The 21,669-nt window shown below is 39.1% G+C and overlaps 4 protein-coding genes across 7 annotated transcripts in view; 3 read left to right on the top strand and 1 right to left on the bottom strand.

The window, feature by feature from the left end:
- Positions 1 to 147: 147 nt before the first annotated feature.
- LOC116383258 (CD209 antigen-like protein E) lies at positions 148 to 3,672 on the top strand. The gene is made up of 6 exons (XM_031846953.1): positions 148 to 219; positions 308 to 427; positions 672 to 935; positions 1,030 to 1,187; positions 2,247 to 2,392; positions 2,868 to 3,672. Exons 1-6 carry the CDS (start codon positions 156 to 158, stop codon positions 3,019 to 3,021), a joined length of 906 nt encoding a protein of 301 aa, XP_031702813.1. The 5' UTR covers positions 148 to 155; the 3' UTR covers positions 3,022 to 3,672.
- A 3,311-nt stretch (positions 3,673 to 6,983) lies between these two features.
- On the top strand, positions 6,984 to 11,745 carry LOC116383728 (C-type lectin domain family 4 member M-like). The gene is made up of 8 exons (XM_031847784.1): positions 6,984 to 7,065; positions 7,261 to 7,388; positions 7,478 to 8,104; positions 8,436 to 8,552; positions 9,641 to 9,889; positions 9,995 to 10,158; positions 11,094 to 11,233; positions 11,449 to 11,745. Exons 3-8 carry the CDS (start codon positions 7,987 to 7,989, stop codon positions 11,597 to 11,599), a joined length of 939 nt encoding a protein of 312 aa, XP_031703644.1. The 5' UTR covers positions 6,984 to 7,065; positions 7,261 to 7,388; positions 7,478 to 7,986; the 3' UTR covers positions 11,600 to 11,745.
- A 1,232-nt stretch (positions 11,746 to 12,977) lies between these two features.
- On the bottom strand, positions 12,978 to 20,114 carry ttc8 (tetratricopeptide repeat domain 8). Its single transcript, XM_031848171.1, has 14 exons — positions 19,918 to 20,114; positions 19,314 to 19,434; positions 19,143 to 19,206; positions 18,903 to 19,062; positions 18,503 to 18,592; positions 18,379 to 18,423; positions 18,189 to 18,274; positions 18,004 to 18,091; positions 17,796 to 17,906; positions 17,539 to 17,678; positions 17,283 to 17,457; positions 17,043 to 17,165; positions 16,349 to 16,432; positions 12,978 to 16,254 (listed from the first exon to the last, which is right to left on the bottom strand). Exons 1-14 carry the CDS (start codon positions 20,029 to 20,031, stop codon positions 16,138 to 16,140), a joined length of 1,518 nt encoding a protein of 505 aa, XP_031704031.1. The 5' UTR covers positions 20,032 to 20,114; the 3' UTR covers positions 12,978 to 16,137.
- An 878-nt stretch (positions 20,115 to 20,992) lies between these two features.
- eml5 (EMAP like 5) overlaps positions 20,993 to 21,669 on the top strand; it is a 33,979-nt gene continuing 33,302 nt past the window's right edge. For all 4 annotated transcript variants that reach the window (XM_031847900.1, XM_031847901.1, XM_031847902.1 and 1 more), the window contains exon 1: positions 20,993 to 21,509. In XM_031847900.1, the coding sequence (XP_031703760.1) occupies positions 21,313 to 21,509 (197 nt within the window). In that variant the 5' untranslated portion in view covers positions 20,993 to 21,312. The remainder of the gene's footprint in view (positions 21,510 to 21,669) is intronic.

The following is a 21,669-nucleotide window of genomic DNA, read 5'->3' on the forward strand; positions in this document are numbered from 1 at the left end:
ACCTACACACACACACACACACACGCACACACACACACACACACACACACACACACACACATAGTGTTGTACTATTGACAGAGCAGCCATCTCACACAGATAAAAGTGGCATGCAGAGAGGAATACTGAGTAAAAACCAGATGGATATCCAGACAATGATTTCAAATGATGACAACAGCACAGATGGAAAATCCTTACATCATAACACAGGGAATAATGGTAGGCTGGCATAATTTAAACCGTTCAGAAAATACGATGCATTATTATCCTTCACTTCGAACTTACATCAAAGTGTCTGTTTGTTCAGGATCTATGTGCACAGTCAGAGTTGGGTCCAGAAGTCTTCCACTGTATCCATTGGTGGCCGTGTGTTTAGGACTGCTAAACGCTGTACTGATGTTATCGGCTATTGTTATTGGTATTTACTGTGAGTACAACTGATCCAAGGGAGTACACTTCACTTGTTTACAGTCAGTTTGGAGTATACTGTACTAAACAATTCATTAGCTAAGCTATGGACATAATTATCAAGCTTAGGTAGTTAACTATATTTACCCTTTCAATTCCCAATGCTATGACTTGGTAAATACATACACAATTATAACTATTTCTTTGTTAATCACCGATAAGATGAATGTGAAAAGTTACCTTCTTATATCTGCTAATCACAGGTGGCAAAGTAAGTGGGGAATCCACCTCCGACCAAATAACAGCACAAGCCCTCATCATAGAGGTGAAGCAAATTCAGATAATGCACACTGAAGCGATCAATGCTCAAGAAGAGGTCCGACACACATTAGAGACAGAGCTGGGGAACCATCAGCAACTGAAACTGCAGTTGGAGCAGATCAAGGCACTCAGCGATGGCCTTCAGGGGCAGATTGAGAGACTACAAATGGAGAAAGCAACACTGAAGGCCAATTCATCTGATATTCGTGAGAGGCTAATAATGCATACGTTTGTTTTTGCATTTTGGAATCAAACTTTTTCTTCTTGTTGTGACTTTAACTCATGTTCTTCTTTGAACAGTGAAAAGTTGTGGACGATGCCAGTCAGGATGGCTTTTATTTAACACATCATGCTACTTCCATTCTGTATTCCAACCCTCAAAGAGCTGGCAAGACAGCAGGGCGGACTGTATCAGGCGTGGGGCCGATCTGGCTGTGATTAATAGCTTGGAGGAGCAGGTGAGTCCAGTATCAAGTAGGTGGAAAACAAGAGAAAAAAGAGTGGGTAGAGTAGTTCCTGATGTTTTGATTTACACTAGTAGGCCTATTATACAGTAGATAATGCAACGGCAGTGTTAAGAAGACAAGTTATTCTAGTTTGGCCCACTATGTTGGCCTGCTTACCAACACTGTCACGTGACAGTTGCACTGGAAACATGGAGGAAATTAAGATAATTTAAGTAGCATAAAGAAGAAATTTCTGATACTAAGAGCATCACAGCCTAAAATTACAGAACATAAACCAAAATGTTGGAATAAGATAAATAGTCCCTCTAGCTTTGTTTAATTTGGTCTGGCTCAAGTGACTCACCGTTCTTGTCCTCAGTGTGTGATGTGCTAGCCAACCATTGCATGCAATCCGCACCACAAACAGAGACCGGACTCACCGGAGGCATTTCAAAGAGAGTGGAGAGTCGTGGAGAAGTTTAGCAAGGTTAACCGAAAAATCAACACAAAATGAAAGTCTCTTGTAGTTACTTTGAAGTTGTTGTTTTTTAAAACAATCATTTACATCTTTCTTGACACGATTAATCAAGGTCCACTTTTTTAGTTTTTTTCCCCAGAGCTTTCAAACACACTGTCATCAGTAGCAGATTTGATTAAAGCTCAGTTGTCAGAAGAACAACAACGCTTAAGAGACTCTAAAAGTAAAGGCCCTTTTCACAACAGACATTCTGACTTGTCATAGCAGGTAAAACACAAGCTTATCGAATTCCATTCATGGTGGCTCTGTTCCACACAACAGAGTACTAGTGATGCACAATGTCAGGAGTCTGGAACTGGCTCACTTTAACATATTGCAGCCATAACATCCATGTTATTCCTAACATGTGAAATGATCTGCTTTGAAACAGCATGAGCTGTTGAAAATGTCAGGTTAGTTTGTGAAAGCTAATGTTTTTTGAGTCAAGATCACTTCAGCATCTCATCAGTTGCTATAGGCCTGCACTGCTATTACATATGGTAAAGGTATACCTTTATCAACAAATTGTGATGCTGTTTAAACTCTGTTTACAGGTAAATCTTTTTGAGTACCTACCTAAACGGGCTGTGGGCATTGGACCATGGTGGAACGGACCAGGGGGCATTTGGATCGGCCTTACTGTTATTCAAACGGAGCACAATTGGGTGTGGGTAAATAATGTGACTCTGCAGAATGAAGGGTAAGAGCTTTGAGACTTATTATGCAGTGCTGCTGTGTTAAAATTAATCATGTGACATTTTGGAATACGCTTATTCCCTTTGTTGTTGTGAGTTCGATGATCCATGAGTCATTAACTCTCTGCAAAAAAGCAAATTAGCTTAATTCCCTAAATGTCACACTATTCCGTTAGGATCAGACAGGTTAATGTATAGTTCATGAAATGATCATAAACTTTGGAAAGAATTCTCAGGATAGTTGTTAAATTAGGTCAAGTAGCCTCTTCCTGTGTATTCAATAAGGACAATTTGAAAGAGATTCATATATATGTGAATGAACTAGGTTTGGTGTATTAAAGTTGACAAATCAAATTCTTAATTGGGGACATGTTAATGCCTGCAATGTTAATCTGTTGACTGAATTTAAATCAGAGAGAGAGAGTGGGAGAGAGATTATTATTATGATTATTCTAAAGTATAACTTGGGCCTTGGTTTAGGTACTGGATAGACGGGGAACCCAACAACCATGGAAGCGAACCAGAGGGTGAGGACTGTGCAGCACTTATGAACAGGAGAAACCCTAAGGCAACATGGTATGATGCAAAATGCCAAGATAAGAAGGAATGGTTATGTGAAATGGAACTCAACTAGCTGCGGAGAGCATGGTGGTCCGAATCCAGGCAAAGAGAAGAGAAGGAACAGATATTTTCCATATCAGGATTTGTATCTCAAGATTAACAACCCTAGCTTTAACTGATCAAACTCTCAGCAAGAAAGTTAATTAGTGCATTCTCAAATGTATTCTCAAAATGTCTGACTATTCTTTTATCAAACATGTTGTGCAGAAGGCTTTCGCTACACGTTCCAACAGTACTGTGCTTGGAAAGCCTTCTTTTATGTTCCTTCTTCATGGAATACCTCCTGCAGCTCAACACCGTGGTATCCCTGGATAGTTTTAAAAGACCTCATTAATGGCATTATCAATGTTTTATGGAGTGATGCTCTGGAATAACACATTGATTATTTTGATTAATCCTTGATTCATAAAACAGATGTTTTTATTCTCAGTAATGATACTTTTCTGTTGTCATACATTCTTTTGTTCCTACTAAGTTCTAACTGTTGTTTTGACTTTAGCCGTGCAGCAGCAGTCAGTGCCCCACTTTGAAATATATATTATCTGTCTATGGACGGATGGCATGACAGTCTTTACAGACATCATGATCCCAAAAGGATCCCAATGACTTTTGTGATCCCGACTTTTCCTCCAGTGCCACCATGAAGTCAAAATGTGTCATTGACATTCCCATCAACCTCAGCGCTACTTTGCATTTTGGTATTAAAGTTCATGTTTACATGCTAAACTAAGTTGGTGAATATGGTGAACATTATACCCGCTAAACAGCAGCATGTTAGCATGCTGATGTTGACATGTTTAGCTTGACATACAGTACATGTATATACTAAGCTCTGGTTCCTCAATGTGTTCTTTCTGACATTAAATAAAGGTTGAGTGAATGAATTACATTCTTGTGAGTGTACTGCTTTGGAGAAGTTACGCTAATTTTACAGATGTTGTGTCAGTGAAAACTTAAGTTTCTGTATGAAGCTGGAACAATAAATTAAGAATCTCTCTTTCTAAACAACACTGAGACATGTGGGCAGCAGGTGGTGCACATAAGTTGTTCATGGCATCTATACGATCGATAACATTCTGTCACAACTCAGACTTCATTAAATCACCTTGTCATTCCAGCTAAAGGTAGTGCTTTCCAATCTGAACATACTGGTTTAAAACCAGTGATGGCTTTAGCTAATGGCAGTCAGCTAGACAAGCACCTAAAATAACAAGAAAGATTAAGTTTTCCAAGAGACAATTTCACATATGAGAGAGGATAGCAGGAACGTACGCACACATATAGGCCTACACACAGTTTTGTAATATTGCAGAGCATCCACTTCACACAAACATTTACCAAGCTTAAATAATGAAGTGTTATTATCCATTCTACACCTACGCCTGATGCAGAATATGTCTTTCTGAATATCACCTAAACCCGAGCACCAACGACCTTCCTGCCACAATTCCTACCAGCTGCTTCCACAGTGGAAGCTTTGAAAATGGTCGACTTGGATTTTAGGTACAAAAAATGAAGTGCTGGCGGACAGTTGCCTCAGCCAGACGTTCAGGTGGTGATCAGCTGACAGCTCTGATCCTCTCTTCATCCGAGGGTCCAAGACATACGGCCGCAGATCTGATGATACAACAAGTCGGTCATCGATCTTTGACCTAGGCTAGGGTGTTCTGGCACAAAGTCAAATACCTGCAAAACTACTGACATGCCCGTCAGCCTCAGCTGGACTTCATATTCAGTGCTGGCAGCAAATGTTCGCACACTAAGATGATGACCATAATAAAGATTATCTGCAAGACATTAGAATGTTAGCATCGTCATTGTGAGCGCTGAGCTTGTTAGCATGCAGACGTTTAGCTCAAAGCACTGTGCCTCAGTAAAACCCCACGTAGATGCTAGCATGGCTGTGGTGTTGTTCTTGTTAGATTAAAGCAGAAAACAGCAACGTGAGAATTGAAAAGACCGTATACTGATCTACTTCAACACCACATCAGTGCAACACATCTGTGCAGTTCTGAAATAAGATACATGCACACCACAAACACACACACACACACACACACACACACACACGCACACACACACACACACACACACACATACTCCTTATCACTGGTATAAGCAGGAGACAAAGATCAATAGGCTCCACTTGCACCATAATGGAGAACTCACAGTCACAGTCAGAACCAAGGGAGGAATTGTCTTTTCAACAAAATATTTCTCAAGATTTCAACAGAGATGGGCATTCGGGCTTTCACCATCAAACATTTGGACAAGGTACAACTAACTTGCAACTAAACAAAAAACTACTTCTACAGACTTCTGACCAATGTCCTCTTTTGTTTCTCTTGTTTCTCTCTCGAAAATGACTCACTGTAACTTTAGGTCTTTCTGTGACTTAGATTTGAAATGTATGTATGAAACTGTTAAAGATAATCTTCAGATATATTCCATGGTTTCAAAACTCAGAACGTGATGATTTTAACTCTATAATCATATCCATTAATTTCGATGTAAGCTATTAGAAGGTCACTATGATATTGCTCTTAATTGTATTGTGTGGTTCTAACTGAAGATGAAATATAATATTAAGAGTTTACCTTAGAGGAACTTATGGTCTGTGTACAGAGCGAGGTGGATCTGTGTTTCCACACCACCGACTGGTTATGCTCAGCCTGGGCCTGCTGAATGCTGTTCTGCTGATAACTGCTGTTGTAATTGGGATTTACTGTAAGTATGAGAGACAAAAAACAGCCCATTCCCTGATTCTGTCGTCCTCTTCTTTAGAATTTGAATCAAATAGCCGAAATGGCATTGCACAATCCCAAAATATGTATTCACAATCATATAGAAATTAGTTGAATTCTCAATTTATTTTCTCAAGTATGAATATCTTTCATTGGTTAATACGCTGTATTATGTTAAAATGTCCAACTTTACCAGCTAATTTCCCCGTTCATTTAAAGTTAGGCATAATTGTGGGTGCCGTACCAGGTCGCTAGCTGCTAACTGTCTGCTCCGCCTCTGCTTCACCCACAATCCACCTCTTTGCCCATTTTTTTAAATTAGCCAGGAGTTAGGCTGTGTTGTCACTGCCAAGATGGCGACAGACAGAGCTACCCACATTGAGACTACGTCCATATTTTATACAGTCTATGGATTGGATTCAGCCATATTGCCATACATTACGATGGTACGATACTATAGGGCTATAACTAATTCACATTTTTATATTATTAATATTAACAATTAGGCTGCCAAATACTTTGTCGATTAATTGACTTATATTTTGGTCTGTAAAATGTCACAAAATAGAGAAAAATGACCATCATAATTTCCCAGAGCCCAAAGCGACCTCTTCAAACAGTCAGTACCACAGTAGTTCACACACACCTGTGTTACCACGGTTTCTCTATATGTTCTTATTATTATTATCTTTATGCCTCAGGTGCCAAAAGCGATTACCTTCAGGCTCGTCATTCAGCTACTACACCCATCATCATAGAGATGAACTATCTCCGCAACAACAGTGATATCCTCAGAGCTACGGTGGAGGCCCGGGCACAATTAGCGAGAGAGCGCAGCAACCATCTGCAACTAAAGCTGCAAATGAAGGAGATGATACCCCTCACTGACAGCCTTCAGAGACAGATTGAGACTCTACAGACAGAGAAGACAAGTCTGCAGTCTAATAAAACTACCTATGGTAAGACAGACTTCCAACCTATCTTTGGTGGCAAACACTCCAGTGTGTTTACAAAGGTCAAACATTCTCCCCCACATGCTGTAAACCTGTAAAATGTATGTATTTGTTATGCATCATAGGAATTCTTTGAGAATATTAAAAAACTGTCTATGACAAGAAATGGTATTTCCAATCTGCTGTTTTTACACAGAGGAATCTTGTGGCAGATGCCTTCAAGGATGGAGGCTTCTTAAATCAACCTGCTATTATTTTTCTCACCATCTGCCCAACCCCAAAAAGAACTGGCCGGATAGCAGAGCACACTGTATAAGTCAAGGGGGCGACCTACTTGTGCTCAGTAACTTGGCAGAGCAGGTGGGTTTCCACCACTGAAATCGAAAAAAATAGTTGTAGTGTATCTCAGAATTCAAAAATACTAATTTCATTTTATGTCTCCTGGTTTTGAAGTTCCATAAAGTTAATTTTTCATGGCTCTGTTTAGTATCGTGAGATAAAATGTGGTGTTCGTGTCCAAACCATTATTCATCTCCTGTGTCGGCTTTCTTTCAGCAACTCATATCTGATAACTCTGAAAGGCTGAGAATGTCGCGGCAAAACAGATTTTGGATCGGCCTCACTGATGCAGTGACACCGGGAACATGGGTTTGGGTTAACAATGTGACTGAGGTGGAAACAAGGTAAGCTTCTCACAGACTGTGAACGCCTGCTATTGGTTTCTAAAATAGTGGAACTACGTTTTAATCTGAATAATTTTGATTTTCTCAAGGTACTGGAAAAGAGGGCAGCCTTCCATTGATGGACTTCTGAGTGGGAACTGTGCTGCTTTTTATTACTTTAATGTGGATAGGGGGTCATGGGTTAGTGGGAACTGTCTTGACCATCTATATAACTGGGTTTGTGAAAAGGAGCCAAACTAAACATGAAGCCTCTCAAGTGTAAATCAGAACAACTGGACAAATCTTTTGTGTAAACATAATATGTCCTGTTTCATATACAAGAAGAAATGTCAGCCATGGAATGATTTTATGAAATCCTACAAAATTGTACCTAAGTGATACCTAAATAATCTTATAAAGTTTGGATGTTTGAATGAATTAGAAATCCTTTTGATCAGAAAATGACACTGCACTTCAGATCACCTGCAGCCCCTGTAAATATTTAACAAATTATCCGGGTTTTCTGTTTGTAATGTTACACACACCCCTACACACAGGGCAAGGTCCTAACAAATAATCTGTCTGCGACGGTCACGTCAGACTCATTTTAACTGTCAAAATGGAGGAAGGAGAAAATTCAGGTGGTACTTTTGATGGTTCATATAACAAACTGATTTATCAAGAGGACTTCAGTGAAGATTATAACACTCTCTACTCAAACCAAGAGAAGCAACAAGGTATGGTACATGACTATTGAATAAATGAGAATGTTATATCTGTTCTTTAAGATACTGGTACCACATTCTAAAGTACTACTGGAAACACATCCCTGTGGTATTTCTATGGTATTTTAACATTTTTTAAATCATTGTATAACTCAACTATTGAATATTATTATTACAATATGCAGATACAGAGACAAGTGAAAAGAAAAAAACGACATAAAGTGTCTCATTTGGTTTTCATTTACCTTTGTCAACTGTCTGTCTGTTATTTCTATTATATTGAATTGTTGGTATATTGTCGCAGTTTATGGCTCTGCTATTGACCCACCATGTCTCTGTGTAGTGTCCATGTCGATGGTGAGACCTGGATTTCCTTTAAATCATCACAAACTGCTTACAGTAGGCCTGGCAGTGCTCGCTGTCATTCTACTAGCAGTTGACGTTGGCCTGGGAGTCTATTGTAAGTCACTATTAACCTCCTCAGATAGTTATATAGTTATGTGGTGACAGCTCAAATTCCTTGTAGGCCCTATGTGAACACTAAATAAATGTGATTCTGATAACAAGTAAAGGTCCTGCATTCAAAATCGTACTCAAGTTCAATTTCAAAAGTATTAACACCGAAATATACTCAAAGTACTAAAAGTAAAAGTACCTATTATGTACATGCGTTCATCCCTTTAGTCAGTCACTTTTAATGTTGCAGCTAGTGAAGTGGAGCTAATTTTAGTTACTTTACTTATACACTGGCGGGCAACTTAACCTACAATAATATATTATAATGATTCATTAGATGGTTTATATTTTGTATTATTAATCTGAATCCTCAAAGTAACTCAAACTAAGTAGAAAGTATATTTGCCTCCAAACTGTAAAGTATAAAGTTGCATAAAACAGAAATACTCAAGTAAAGTACAAGTCCCTCAAAATTGTTGTTTGAATATACTTAATAATAACTTTAACAATAATAAGTTGACTTCAAGGTCAAAAGTAGAGTAAATCTTTAAGTAACAAAAGGAAAGTCAACAAAAAAGGGAACATTATTGAAAGTTTGACTGTTTTCGTTCACTCACAACTAACTATTGTCCGGCACTGAATAGCAGAGACAGAAGTCAAAGCGTAAGAGTTAGCTTCCCTCAGGAGTTGACAGAGACCAAAACACAGATGGACTTGGCTACATTCATTAAATGGACACAAACACAACTGTAAATCAATACTAATGCTACTCCCCGTGTGCTAGCAACCATTTGCTAACACGGTGGCCATGTCATCTTTATGAGGGGCCTAGCCTGGTTACAGCTTGTTTCTACTGCCCCCAAGTGACACAAAGATAAAGATGAAAATCAGTAGATGCAGGTTTATTTATGAAAGTCAGACCCATTAATATATCTATAAAGATGTTATAAATGCACCTATGATGTTAATACTGTGGGCTATATAAATATTTTTCATTTCACTTTTTTCTGCTCATACACACTGTGCTCATGTTTGACTTATTAATGTGTTTTTTTTTTAACTTGAGAAACACTCTGGCTTGACCACTTACAGATAACAAACTAACTGATGGGCAGGGTACAGCGGACATCAGTAATGAGGTGGCCAAACTGCAGGCTTCTTACGACACTGCAATCCAAAGCAGGGATGAAGCCAAGAAACAGCTGGCAAGCGAGATCAGTGATCAGCAACTTACCAAATGGGAGATGGAGCACCAGAGTACAAGAAGCAAATACTATGAAAAGCTGAGTGACAAAATTCAAATGGAAATGTCAGCGTTGAAGTCACACATCCCGATGATTAGTGAGAGCTTCTTTTACACATTTTTTTTGTGTTATCAAGGTTTAAAAACATAATTATTGTGACTCAAACAACAACACATCATGTTTCCTTTTTCTTTGGCAACAGAGGAGGGCTGCAGACATTGTTTACCAGGATGGACTTTCCTGAACTCAGCGTGTTACTACTTTGCATTTTCTGATGATATTTCAAGTAAATCATGGCACGAAGCCAGAGGGTTCTGCAAATTCCTAGGAGGTGACTTGGCAGTGACAGACAGCAGAGAGAAACATGTAAGAAATTGATATTTCTGAACAAACTCTGCAATTCAATTATTGTAATTCTCTTTTATAACGCTTTATATTCAATATCTGAGCTGTAAAAGAGGTCAATGTAATATAGAACCCAACAAGAGAAATGAATGTACTGTACGTGTATCAGAGGGGAAAGGAGTATTCACAGCCTTTACTTAAGTGAAAGTACTAGTACCACACGGGTGAAATACTCCACAACAGGTAAAAGTCCTGCATTCAAAAACACACTTAAGTAAAATGATGTATTAGCAGCAAAATTACCTTTAAGTATGACGTAAAGTATTCATTGAGAAGTCAAATGTTCTCTGTCAGTATTTTACTACTACAGTATATATATATATGATGTTTTTGAATTAATATTACTGCTGCAATAATGTGTATGTTTCATTTTGATGTAGATGTTTACGGTTGTGACACCTTGTTATACATTTAGGTAGTTTAATCTACAGCAATGCTTAATCTGTTAATCTTAATAATCTAACCCTGACCTGTGAGAACCACGTATCTCTAAAAAGTTGAGAAAAACAGCTGTTTTCAGATTTTGCAACGATGAATTTTCCAGCTGATCCAAGAGGATTTAAATAGTTTATTTGACTCAAGAATAATTTTCTCAACACATAAAAGAACACTTCATCTTTCATTTTATCAAAAACATTTACAAATTAACCGATCTGGAGATACGTGATGTCCTCTGTGTAGGAAAGGTGAACAACTGCAATCTGTAATGTAACTTAAGTAGTGGAGCATAAGTACAATATTTTCCTCTGAGATGTAGTGGAGTGGAAGTATAAAGTAGTAATAACATGGAAATACTCAAGTAAAGTAAGTCCCTCAAATTTACAGCACTTGAGTAAATTAGTTACATTCCCCCACTGACATGTATGTGTGTGTTTTTATATTTTCGGGCTTGGCAGCTGGCATTAATTGACTTGATAAATAAATATCAAGTGCCTGCAAGGTCCATAGATTACCGCAGGGGCTTCTGGATCGGATTGACAGATGTGGAGGTGGAAGGGACTTGGAAATGGCTGGATGGAACAAGACTGACTGAGGGGTAACAGTTACATACGCGTAGATACAGAAAAAATGCAAGAGATAATTATTTGGAATCAAATATTGCGATTGTAGGAACTGTTGTGATAGCATATTCTCATAATTACAGCTGTGGAAATAATCCATTTGTAATACCACTCTTCAAAACCAATAAACAATTGATGATGTGTTCAGACATATAGATATTATAGCTCACCAACCTATCATTTGTTTCAGGTACTGGAATGATGGAGAGCCCAACGATCAGGGTAATGAGGACTGTGCAGCGATGTATCCCAGAAACAACCCCTTTCAGGCCTGGAATGATGCTCCGTGCAGGCATGAACTCAAATGGATTTGCCAGAGAACACCAAGGTCTGCGAGTTAATGTGATATTTTAAAATCACATTTAGTTTTCAATTAATTGTTTGAATGAAGAATTAACTTGGTTTTAAGGACTTTTACATCTCTTTTTATTGTCATGTGAATATTTGTTGAGACTTCAAAATGGCAGGGAAGGTCAAAATACCAAAAATACATTTGATTTATGAAATGAACTACAAAATGATCCTGTAATAAATAATGTTACTATGTACATATGAATTGCTACTATACAGATCTGTACACTAGGGTACCAGTTTATCAGGAAAACCCCTGGCTTCACGTACATTGTACATTCCTACAAGTCATATGTTGCGTGACATAGCAACACGTAAAGTGTCAGTTAGCATTGAGTTGTTAAGTTAAGATTGCAGATGTCACAAACATTTATCATTATGGGGAATGATGAATGAAGTTTGAGTTAACTTAACCACCGGAGCTTATTCCCAAAACAGCTGTCAGCTATTGTGTGTACGTATCATTTGATAAATAAACACAAATCAAAACTCATGACCATTTGTTGATTTCCATGTCTAACTTACCTGCCGATCTCATTTGTCAAATAGGTTTTAGTGAAGTGTTTGTTTCCGTCATCGTTTCTAGAAAGAGACTTTGCTGTTGAGTTTTTCAAATCAATTTTTTGATTTGTCCCATTATATTGGAGCAGAATTAGACATCTCTACGGCTGATATCTCCAACACTCTGCAACTCACAACACAACAATCTAGATTAATAAACAGCACAGAGGTAAGAGAAAAAAACATATTGTCCCTTTAATAATTTGATTTGAAAGATTAATTCCATTTATTTAACTGAGGCTTTTATCCAAAGTGATCCAAGAATCACTAAAATACATCAACTGCTTCAAGTGCACCTAGAGCCAATAAGAGAGAGAGAGAGAGAGAGAGAGAGAGAGAGAGAGAGAGAGAGAGAGAGAGAGAGAGAGAGAAAAGGGTTTGTTGGTGTTTGTTTGTAATCACAGTCACCAGCTGCTACCTGAAGCTCTGCAGAGCCACAGAAACTCACTGCAGTCATCAGAGCGGAGGCCACAAGCTGTTAATCACCACTAAAACTATGAGCCATGCTGTTATCTACAGGCCTGTTGTCATCAGCAGGTTGAAGTCGTAAAACCACAGAGATAAGAGACCATGATCACCGTCCCCGGGTGGTTTCAACATTAAAACATACTGTTCAGAAAGGGTGTAATTATACATGACGATCAATAATGTGAGTTGTCTTAATGCCACAGGAAGTCAAATAGTTGCTATCAGCTCAGAAAAAAACAACATTTTGGGAAACAAAACAAAAGTTATCACAAATGGAAAGTTAGAGTTTGTATCTGCACCTGTAATCCACTATTCACTGAATAACTGTTATCCCACAAAAAAGCATCGCAAAGAGTATTAGCTCCGTCCATATGTCTATTTTATTATTATCTTTATTTTAGTTTTATTATTAAATTGAGGAAATACTCACAGCCCAAGTTTACTGTAACTGCATAGTAAGAAATCCCCATACACATCAACAGGGACAGAAATCTAACAAGGTAGCTGTCATAGAGAAAACACATTGAAAAGTTTAATTTCATGATTGTTTTCTTTCTCTGTAAGCACTTCATAAAAATGAACATAGTTATATGTAGCTATTTAAAATCTGGATTTCATTTATATCAATGAAATAAAAGCAAAAACATTGATGAAGTTATATATTTCATACAGCATCCAACATACATTTTGAGGTTACCCATGGCCGGTGAAGACATTAACATTAGTCTGAAGACATTTCCCACCTTCAGTTATGTGCTGTATGGCTCCTTTATCTTATAGTACAAAAAATACAAAACTATTTGAACATGCAGGCTCTAGGGAAGTTGTAAGTGCATTGGTTTGTCAGGATTATTTCAGCAAGCAAACTGCACATTAGTCAGATAATTTATAGATTATTGTGTTAACAATATTGTGTGTCAGTTTTATTTACACGTGTAGCTGAGACATGAAGATGTAATTTGCTGTCTTATTTTGGAGGAGTCTACTTCCTGTAGAGTCCAACAGCGTTCAATGCAATGTGATGCACAAAGAAGAGTAAGAGTTGATTTAATAGTTGTTGTTTTTTCACATTTGTGTGTGAAGTGTGACCAAAGAGACATGGAGTCAAGTGCCTCTGTGACGCACATTAAATGTATGGTCACATTTTTGTTTATTTGATTAATATTTGATACGACGAATTTTGATGATTTTCGTAATCATAATAAAACTTCCCCAGAAGTGTATGTCTACATATGGCCAGTAGGTGGCAGTGCAGCGCTGTGGTTTCACCTTGTGACCTTTGACTTGTATGTGCGCGTGCAGCAGCGTCTTCTCATAGCTCGAGGAGACGTTAAATAAGAGAAGCCACGTGTTTGCTTGCCTCATACTTTTTCCTGTTTTTCCCAGGTTAGTTACATGTAAAGTGCGCCAAATGCGATGTATAAATTGGGGACCAATGTGTACTGAACATTTTTGAAGATTATTTTGGGTTAATGTAGTTGTTTAGTAGCTACGTGAGTATTGTTTTAAGACTGACTGTCGAGTGCTAACCTAGCTAAACTGGTAATAGCCTCGCAGTACTATAGTCTCTAGTTTTTTCTGGCTCCTACACATCGTATTATTTATTCATAATGAAGCAAATCAGCTCTCTATGTTCTAATAAGTCGTTTCATGCTAAATATGTTAATTATATGTGACTGAAATATATATATATAAGTGTTGTGCATGTTAGTTAGCACGTGTTAGCGGTTCGCTATACCAATAAAGCCTCTACTTCTGGGTCAATGTTGATGAAATCGGCAGTGATGTCGTTTACTGGATGTCCAAGGAGCCAATGTCATCACCAAAGGTTTCTTCCTCAGGACTCACTTCAGTGTTCACGCTGCATGCCAGGCTGGGTCGAGCACGCTTCACATGTCTCAGATAACAGAGAAGTGGGAAAAGTGATGTTTACTGGAGGCCAATGTCATCGCCTCCTGGGACAAAGACCAGTCGGCACAGGACTGTTGCCATTGTCCACATTTGTAAATATTAACATGTTTTGTTCTCTGTAAAATAAATGATCAGTTCTTCTACAGAATGGACTTTGTAATGTATTTCTTATGGAATAATCACTTTGGAAATCAAGTGATCTACTTTTTTAACTGCCTGGATTAATTAAGCCAAACGGTGGCGCTATCGGTCTTTAAAAAAATTCTCCTTCAGCATCTAGCAAAATATGTTTTATTGATTGGTCGAACACTCTCTGGCTAGATTTCTAAAATGTTTCTAAACATTGGTTGATGTGGTGGTTTCTCTGTGGAACCAGCTGATGGGGAAGAAGCAGCTATGCAGAAGGCTGCTACAAACACTGATGGGGTATCTAAAGAAAAACATCACTGAAGCCTTTCTGTTCAGATAACTGTCAAATGTAATCACAGATCTCACATAACTTCCCACAATCCTTAGCTCGCTCTTGGGGTGTCAACAAGAGCTTATCTGGTTTGTTACAAAGAGCAGGAAATGAATACACTTGAAACGCTATCTCTGCCCTTTTCTACACACTTTGTGCACAAGTTAAATGTGCTAAATTATACCTGCATCTCATCTGATTCAGTCAGTAGACAAACCTAACTATCATCTATTAACATGAACGCTATCTTAAGTGTGAAATTAAGTGATTTTCCTGCTTCTATTACGTCTCTCTGGACTTCCTGAGTCACACGGACCTCACCCAAAACACCTCACCAAGAGCAGCAGTGACTCAGTGAGGGATGCCTTTCTGCCAGATGTGTGAGGCCTGCTGATGGCCACATGTCCAAACTGTGAGCTCACTGCTTGACATCTGACCACTCATTCATGTCAAAGCAGCAGCTGGTGACCTGTGTGGTGTTGTCATATAAGCAGTTTTGTGATTAATTGTTTGAATGAAGAATTAACTTTTGGTTTTAAGGACTTTTACATCTCTTTTATTGTCATGTCAATATTTGTTGAGACTTCAAAATGGCAGGGAAGGTGAAAATACCAAAAATACATTTGATTTATGAAATTAACTACAAAATGATCCTGTAATAAATAATGTTACTATGTACATTTTAATTGCAACTATACAGATCTATACACTAGCGTACCAGTTTATCAGGAAAACACCCAGCTTCACGTACATTCTTAAAAGTCATATGTTGCGTGACAAAGCAACACGTAAAGTGTCAGTTAGCATTGAGTTGTTAAGTTAAGATTGCAGATGTCACAAACATTTATCATTATGGGGAATGATAAAGAAGTTTGAGTTAACTTAACCACCGGAGCTTATTCCCAAAACAGCTGTCAGCTATTGTGTGTACGTATCATTCGATAAATAAACACAAATCAAAACTAATGACCATTTGTTGATTTCCATTTCTAACTTACCCGCCGATCTCATTTGTCATAACTTGTTGTTCCGGAGTCTCATGGCCACCACTGCAGTGCAACATGTCTTATCTTTAACTACCGCCTTATTCAAACCACACCTTGCTTTCCAAGCATGCTGGTCGGACGCTCACAGCACCGCAAAGTGCTGCCGAAGTTGCTTCAGAAGCTGCTGAGTGTCGACGTGCTCCGGGAAGGAGTCCTCCGACTTTTGGGCGGCAGTGTAGCTGCTTTGAAGGTCTCCGATCTGCAAAACAGACAAGATCATCACATCGGTAGATGTTTCTCTTAAACTACTGCACTGTTCAGACATTTAGATAAAATAAATAGTGACAAATTACCTTTTCAGAGAGAATGGAGAGATTGAAGTGTGGCTCGTACATGTGAGGGGCCAGTGATGCGGCCGTCTGCAGGAAGGCTTTAGACTGGATCACAGACAGGACAAGCATTAGTCATGTCGACATTATACCGAGTATATCGAGTTGCACCCGAGGAACGGGCATCTTAAATCAGCTGAGACATCATTCAGCCAACTAATTAGCTCAGTGGTAGTTTAAGTTAAGTTTGCGCCGCGTTTGGTGCGAACACAGCATTAGTGATTCATTGGACAGAGCACATCAACAAGCCTTCATTATATAATTCAAGTAGACTTTCAAGGCAACTAAAAGACTAAAACAATGTGCACTTCATGTGTGGTTTGACATCCAAACATCCCCAACAAAATGTTAGTTGTGCACATAACTCCATTATCCAAAAACACACCTGTTTATTATCCCTGCACTTTCAGCTTTTGCATGACTTCTGTTAGCACAGCAGCAAACCGACTTCCAGCTGATGGCTGAATACTGTATCGCACCAACACTTTCAAACAATCGATTCTGTACTGGGTCTTAATACATGCTATATTTAAGTTTAACAACAATAATGCCTCGAGGTTAATGGTTCTTAAATAATGTCTTAAAGCACCAATATGATCGAATTCCTCATATTTAAACAGTGGCATAAAAGTTACACGACTCAAAGGCATATTTTCACCTGTTCGATACGACCTTTGCGCAGCTCCAGCACAGCCAGGTTGTTGTAGGCCTCCGCGTGGTCGTTATTAAAAGCCAACGCCAGTTTAAAACACTGGTAGGCCAGTGTCAACTCTCCTATGCCCTGTAAACACAGAACACATGCTCTTTGTTACCAATGTACGTATCCGTTGTAAGCTTGTGAGCTCTACTTTCTTTCATCACCGACATTCGGCGATACTTTTGGGGATTGTGAACTCACCACAGCCACATGTCCTATGTTGTACCACACATCCGCCTGCTCTTGGTCATTGGCCACCAGGGCCTGAGCCCTCTCAAACGAGGACAGAGTCATGTCGTACTGCTGCGCGTAGAAGCAGCACAAGCCCAGGTTGTTGTACAGCTGGCAGTTATACACCCCCATCTGAAGTAGCCGTCTAGCATTGGGAGAAATATTATTGAATCACTGATGGGATATAATCTCTCATAACAATACATTATACAAATGTGTATCTGACCGGTAGAAGCGCAGGGCGATCTCAGGCTGATCCGTGTAGAAGTGATTGCTGCCTATACAGGCTATAGCCTCCACGTGGGTGTTGTCCTGCTTCAGCACATCTTTGTAATACTCTGTGGCTGATGAGATGTTGTTCATCTCCTGTGGCAATATCACGGCATAAACAGTACATATGGATTCCTGTTTCATTTTGGCGGTTGTATTTTGGAGTGAGAACTAAGTGGAAACTATCGTTAGGATCATGGTGACATACTGTACCTCGTGTATGCGAGCGATTCCTGTTAGAAGAGTAACCTCACCAGGAAAGTGGTCCAGACCTTGCTTGAAAAGGTTAAGTGCTGTTATTGGTTGATCCAGGCGCTGATACACCTATAGGGAAACACACACATAAGGTGTTTCATTGATAACACTTGGCATCAAGAAAGAGTATTTTCCATCGTGCAACAAATTGGTACTGTGTCACTACCTTTGCAAGGTAGAGATATGTATCCACCACCTCTTTATGGTTGAGAGCTGATCGAAACTGTTTTTCTGACTCTCGATACAAACCCAGCCTGCAAAGGTCAGAGACATTAATCATAACATATTGCAAAAATTATACTTAAATGTTAGAAATGTGGAGCTCCAGCCATTTGGATGCCTGTGAGTTACCTGTAGTAGCATTTCCCGAGCTGAACTTTCCACCACCAGTCTTTGAACTGAGCGTGTTCAGTAGCTTGGGCAGCCAAATCTAAAGCCTGGATAATAAAATATGAAGTTCGTGTTGCATGAATAATCATCAACAATCTCACAATGTAAAACACATTTGTAAAAGTAAAAGTTAGATTTCTAAAACACTTACATTTTTAACATCGTTTTCATGATGGAAGATGTACTCAAACAATGTCTGAGAAGGGAAAGTATGGTTACTCGACATGTCCGACAAAATAATGATCATAACTCATTTTTGCAAGTCTCAATCTTACCCTGGATAAATGTGGTTTTTGGGAATACTTGGCAAGATTTAGTCTCGACAAGTTTATATATGGTCCTTCTGGATTGGTTAACATCGACGCCTGCAGAAACAGTCAAACAAAAAGTCATGTTAAATGTTTTAGGCTTTCTTCATAGTCAATGTAGCAAAAGAAAACTGTTAAAAATAAACAAGTGCACCAGAAGATATTGGTACAATGTAAATATAACATATTGTATTTGAAAATACTATAAACAAAGCTCAATAAAACACAAATATCATGTTGGATATGTCTTTTTAAGAAGGTAATATTGATTATGCTGTGTTTCAATATAAGAGCTGTGGTGGGAAAAGTGTATTTGTGTTTGCACAGTCGATACAGACTGACACAATTTCATGGAATATTTACTCACTGTTCCCAGACGAATGAATCTGCCAGAAGCACTAGTGACGGGACGAGCAGTGCTTGCAGTGCGTGGGGTCTTGATGGCCTGCTCCATTGTCCCAGGACGTCCTGACTGTGTGCTGGGCCTCACAAACCCTGTGATAGGACGCCCTGATTGTGTTAAAGGCCTGGAATACAGAAAAGGGAATTCAGATCAGGCAGATCAGTCTCTTAGTTTGAGGAAAAAGTTAGCAATGGCAGACAGTACCTGACGGCCGGTGTGGGACCTCCGCCCTGACTTGTTCCAGGGAGCCTCAGTGATGTTCCTGGTCCTGGAAGAAAAGTCAAGTCTCATCAATCAGACACATTTAACAATTGACTAAATGTATGAATTATTAATTTTCTTAACTTTAAGGAGCTGAGAAGAGTTTACGCTTACGTGCAACTTGAGCAATAGAGCTTTCATCCAGCATCATCTCAGCTATCCCTTCCTGGTCGACCTCAATCTCATCGATGTATACCATCTCTGTAAGAGCGCGAGTTTTCAAGCTCCATGCAGCCTGAGGAACACACAATGCTTCAGTCATACAGATGGCCTCGGATGTAAACAGTGAACATGTCACAGTCAGGACCTTGTGTTGAACTATCCACACGAAAAAAAGTATGAAAAGGGAAGGCAGAGAGTAACGAGGTTACCTCTGATATATGTAAGGAGGAGTCCTTGAGACAGCATGCAGTGATTTAGTGAGAGTAGAAGAAGGTTGAGGGGATAATGAATGGAAACAAAGATGCAGCAGAGAAAAACAAAGATGAAATGTGAAGAAGAAATGTGGTCTAGTGACCAAGAAATGAGACAAATGTGGATTCTCATGCTAATAAATACAACGTAACCTAAATGAAATAAAGATAACCTTCACAGACTCGACCTATCTGGATTATACACCGTGTTCTACCGGGTTCCTGCGTTAGCAAACAAGCAGGATTTCCTGAACGGATAATCGCTAGCATGCTAAGCTAACCCCCGGCTAACTACGCAACAGTACCTGATCGTACGGGCTGTCCTGTAATATTTTAGTGCAAATATCTGAACATTGTTGGAGCCTTCGCCTCCTGAAGTAGCTCAGCGCCAGAAACAAAGGGTCCATCGTCACCTCCATTGCTCGGTGGGGGAAAGTACGACGTTAGGTGTCACAGTTAGCTTACACACAAGCTGTTTAGCTAAGCTGTGATGAGGGCGAGACCGACGCTTCCTCTGTCGCTCGGCAACGACGGAGGAGGGCGGGGCTTAGTTCCTCTGTCTTTAAAAACACTCACGTCTATTGGGACATCTACGAGTCTTAAAATACAATAGATGTTGAAATGCAGGCCTTATGACATATTATTAAAACACTCATGTATGCCTTAAATCATATCCTACTTATTTTAGGGGAATATTATGTTCTTTGTTTGTAAAATGCACATTCAGAGTTTGATATTTTCAGTAAGACACAAGGAATTGATGTTAAATTGACTGATTTACATATTTCACATACTCTGCATGCTTTTGTCTTTTGTGTCTAACAATGCAGCATAATCTTGTAACAATGCAGCATAATATTGTCTTTAGTCCATGTTTCTATTTAACATAGTTATCCCTCATTTTAGTTGCTTTGTGTGTGTTGTATTTGAGAGCCTCTGTGTTGCATTGTTAGTACTTGACAATGTAATATAAGAGTCTCCTGGATGATGATACTACTTATGTTTATATTCTCACTTCTTTTGTTGTTTGTGCACGCATTGTAAAGGGTCAATATTGCATAACTTTGCAGATTTAATCTTATATTCTGTTTTTAGGTTTACTTTGCAACATCTGCCTTGGGACTACAGATGAAAAATAGCCTCATTTACAGCAATGTTTTTATTAATGTGCACTGTCCCTTATCAAATAAACCAATAATTCAAATTCTGTTATCCAGTTTGAAATATTAGTCCAGCATTAACTTTGCCGGCCATGACGGAGTTGTCGTCTCCAGCTTTTTATTCCTCGAAGATGAGTGAAGGGATCTGATTGGACGACACGAAGGTCCGTCATCTTTGTGGGCGGTGCTTGCGAAATAACAGTGCAGCTCCATCTTTGCGGGATTTGACAGGAGCTTTGACCTGTGTCGAGGAGGACTGCGAGACTCGGGATGAAGCAGTGGAAGTAGATCCTCATGATGAGAACAACAGCGTAAAAAAATACCTGTTTCCTAAATAGAGACAGAGAGCTTTCATCATATCGGACAGCAAGACTATACATTCACATGACCCTCAGAAATGCAGAATTTCAACGCTTTCTCTAGACTGGTGGAAAACGGATCTAATGGGACACAGGGGCTTAAAATAAATCCTTTTTGGTGAATGACGCTATATCGGAAAACCTACGTGATAGCGACAGACACACACACGGAAGTGCGGACATGGCTGACAGAACTGCTCCGAACTGCCACCTGAGACTGGAGTGGGTGTACGGATACCGGGGACATCAGTGTCGCAACAACCTGTACTACACCGCCGCCAAGGAAATAGTCTATTTTGTCGCCGGTGTGGGAGTTGTATACAACACCCGGGAGCATAAGCAGAAATTTTACCTGGGACACAACGATGACATAATCAGGTAGTGTAATGACACAGAACAGTTTGTTTCAGCACCTCGGACAGCGTCTGACCCACCGTAGAAAATGAATTGATACTGTAGTGTTGTCATTGTGGGTGCTGGTGTCACCTTGTGTAATGTAATATGATATATATATATATATATATATATATATATATAT

The sequence above is a fragment of the Anarrhichthys ocellatus genome, unplaced genomic scaffold, assembly GCF_004355925.1.
Source record: "Anarrhichthys ocellatus isolate YVR2014 unplaced genomic scaffold, GSC_Weel_1.0 scaffold7, whole genome shotgun sequence".
Taxonomy (NCBI): domain Eukaryota; kingdom Metazoa; phylum Chordata; class Actinopteri; order Perciformes; family Anarhichadidae; genus Anarrhichthys; species Anarrhichthys ocellatus.